At 50.7% G+C, this 2,500-nt stretch overlaps 2 protein-coding genes across 3 annotated transcripts in view; one reads left to right on the top strand and one right to left on the bottom strand.

Moving 5' to 3' along the window:
* The window catches only part of LOC126572423 (intermembrane lipid transfer protein Vps13D), an 18,946-nt gene extending 17,157 nt beyond the window's left edge, over nt 1-1,789 (bottom strand). Inside the window, exon 1 of the mRNA XM_050231733.1 lies at nt 960-1,789. Coding sequence (XP_050087690.1) covers nt 960-1,056 — 97 coding nt within the window. The 5' untranslated portion in view covers nt 1,057-1,789. The remainder of the gene's footprint in view (nt 1-959) is intronic.
* Nucleotides 1,790-2,110: 321 nt separating this feature from the next.
* Nucleotides 2,111-2,500, top strand: part of LOC126572438 (interferon-inducible double-stranded RNA-dependent protein kinase activator A homolog) — a 3,525-nt gene continuing 3,135 nt past the window's right edge. For both annotated transcript variants that reach the window (XM_050231764.1, XM_050231763.1), the window contains exon 1: nt 2,111-2,500. This exon is cut by the window's right edge and continues 209 nt beyond it. In XM_050231764.1, coding sequence (XP_050087721.1) covers nt 2,361-2,500 — 140 coding nt within the window. In that variant the 5' untranslated portion in view covers nt 2,111-2,360.

Here is a 2,500-nt window from a genome sequence, read left to right as displayed (position 1 = left end):
ATTCCAATATGACAAAAAAGATAAATTCTTTTACAGCCCCTTACGTACAACACCCCACCATGACTGAACATTCCACGTTACGCAAATCTACCTTTATCTTATCACCTGCCTGGCAGCAGCAGCAGCAGCAGCTGTGTGCCGTGTGTCCCCTATAACGAATGTACGTTATTACCAAAAAAACTAATCATACGAATCGATATCACCTATATTACTTCTAACGATCATCTGCCAACTATATCTGGAAATAAGTCATTAAAATAATTGCAATAATAGAGCCCACGGTAGTCGGTCTCCATCGGAACCAACAAAGACCGACCCCCGGCAAAAACCCGGTCAAGAGCGCGATCTTGGAGGACAGCATAATGGGAGGATTGGCGCGCAAGCAACACACGCGGACGCATGTTCCGTGTGCAACAGGTTTCCGAGCGCGCATCGCGGAACGATCGGAGTAACCACCGATGGAGATGGGAGGGTGGCACCTCTACCAACGGCCTACAATTTCATTCATGCATCCTCGATGTTGCTAATGGCCGCAGTTTTCTTGTGTTTTTGTTTTCATTTTACGCTCATTACTGTCCTTCAGGTACCGAGGAGTAATAACGGCGGCCATCGGCACCGGTTATGCAACCTTGAGCTGCATGTCCGGCCGCTGGCTGGTTCGCGCTTTTCCTTTTCGCACACAGTTTCCATGGTTACGATTTCCATTCCAGTGCGATTACGATCAACCCCGGCTGGGCTCTTCCTCTTTCGAGGTTCGAAACGTGGCCAAACGGCTGACCAGGGGGCATGACATGGGTGCCCGTGGCCACCCAGCAGACTTTCGATTGGGCGAAAGTACCAAAAGTGACGGCGGAAAGCGCAACCTTTGCCCTCCTTCTTCTTCGTCGTGTTGTCACGCATCGATGCACTCTACGATGGTTTATAAAATCGGTGGTGGTTATTGATGACCGTAAACTTACCCGAGAGCAGCGCAATCGTCAGCTGAGCGGTGTTGAGGTTCTCCACATACTTCCCGAGGTAGTTGTTCAGTACCCAGGCAATCAGTTCCCGTAACATGCTGGTGCCGCCGCTGGCCGCGGTTGCATTTGGCGCAAGCAAACCCCGGACTCGCTACGCCGCAAAATCTGAACTCTTCGGGGGACACAACGAACACAGCGTTACAAACAATTAACTAACGTCGCAATCGTCGCCGCCACCACCACCACACTTCTGCTTCTGTGGACAGGGGCGCCAGAGAGTGGCGTCTTGGCCACCGACAAATTTCTCTTCTATTGCGATGTGCACGATGGCCCCGAGGAAACCTTCATCGCGGTGTTTCCATCCACTGGGGCTCACACGAAACACGGAATTCTCCGGTTATGATCTCCACCGCACGCACGCACGCACGCACGCACGCAGGCACACAGGCACACACTTCCGTGGCCACCGGGGTTGCACCAGGTTGAGGAAGAACTTATGTAATTGACGAGGCTCCAATCCAAACCTCTACACAACCGTCACCAGTTGCTGGTACACGGCTCACTTTGGAAGCAGCCCACGGAGGGGTCAAACTTCAAGCAAAAATGAATCACGCACGCACGCACTCTTTCACACTGCTGCCTCCCTCACGCCGTAGAAGGATGACGAAATTTCGCAAACACTGATCCTGCACGTTGTTGTTTTCTATTGTTTAACGACCGAATCTACCGAATTCGTAGCGCATAGAATATCACCGTGGAATTCCAACTGCGTTTGCTTCACCACGGAATTCGCTTTGTTGGAGCGCGCACGGAAAATTCGTGTGGGTCGCTCGGAGGATTTTTCGCGATTGTTTTTGTTCGCGTTTTCCGACCAAAACAAGCCCGTCCGGGGGGTGTTTGGAAGGGCACTTTCCTTTTTTTTTGAGAAATTTATTTTTATTCTTTAGTGTATCGGACGCAACAGGTCTTCAACGGCGCATTTGCATTGATTTACAATTTTCGATTCGATAAATCGCATTTCTTTCATTTCTCAACGTTTTTGGTAATTTTCCTGTTGCTTGGATGATCCACAATCTATCAAAATCGCCATCCAATATGGCGGCCACAGAGTGAAGGCAACAACAAATCCCGGAAAAAGAGGCACCTTTTTCCAGGCTTTTCATTTTCAGCAAGAAGCAACGCGCTACGCTCCGGGAAAACAGTGTCGATAGTTTAACGAGGCGCCCTAAGAGTTCGTAGGTTAATCGCACCGCGCTACCTCTCAAGTTGCCGCCATTATTCGCCGTTTGTCACGCGTGGATTCCACCGACCGCACACCTTCCGTACAAGGATAAAAACCGCACGAGGCCGGCACCGGTGGTGATTCCAGTTCAGCCGTACGTGGATTGGAACGCATCGAAAATGATGGAAATGCACATGCAAATGGAGCCCCATGAAAATCTGGTCCAACTGATACAGCACAGTGATGATCCACCGGCCGGAAGGGCGCCAACGAAGGTTGCCGGAAAGAAGGCTTCGCGCAAGAAAACGCCCAAAACGGT

The sequence above is a fragment of the Anopheles aquasalis genome, chromosome 2 (genome assembly GCF_943734665.1).
Source record: "Anopheles aquasalis chromosome 2, idAnoAquaMG_Q_19, whole genome shotgun sequence".
Taxonomy (NCBI): domain Eukaryota; kingdom Metazoa; phylum Arthropoda; class Insecta; order Diptera; family Culicidae; genus Anopheles; species Anopheles aquasalis.
The sequence above is the reverse complement of the archived record's forward strand: the minus strand, read 5'-3'. Positions and strand labels throughout refer to the sequence as shown.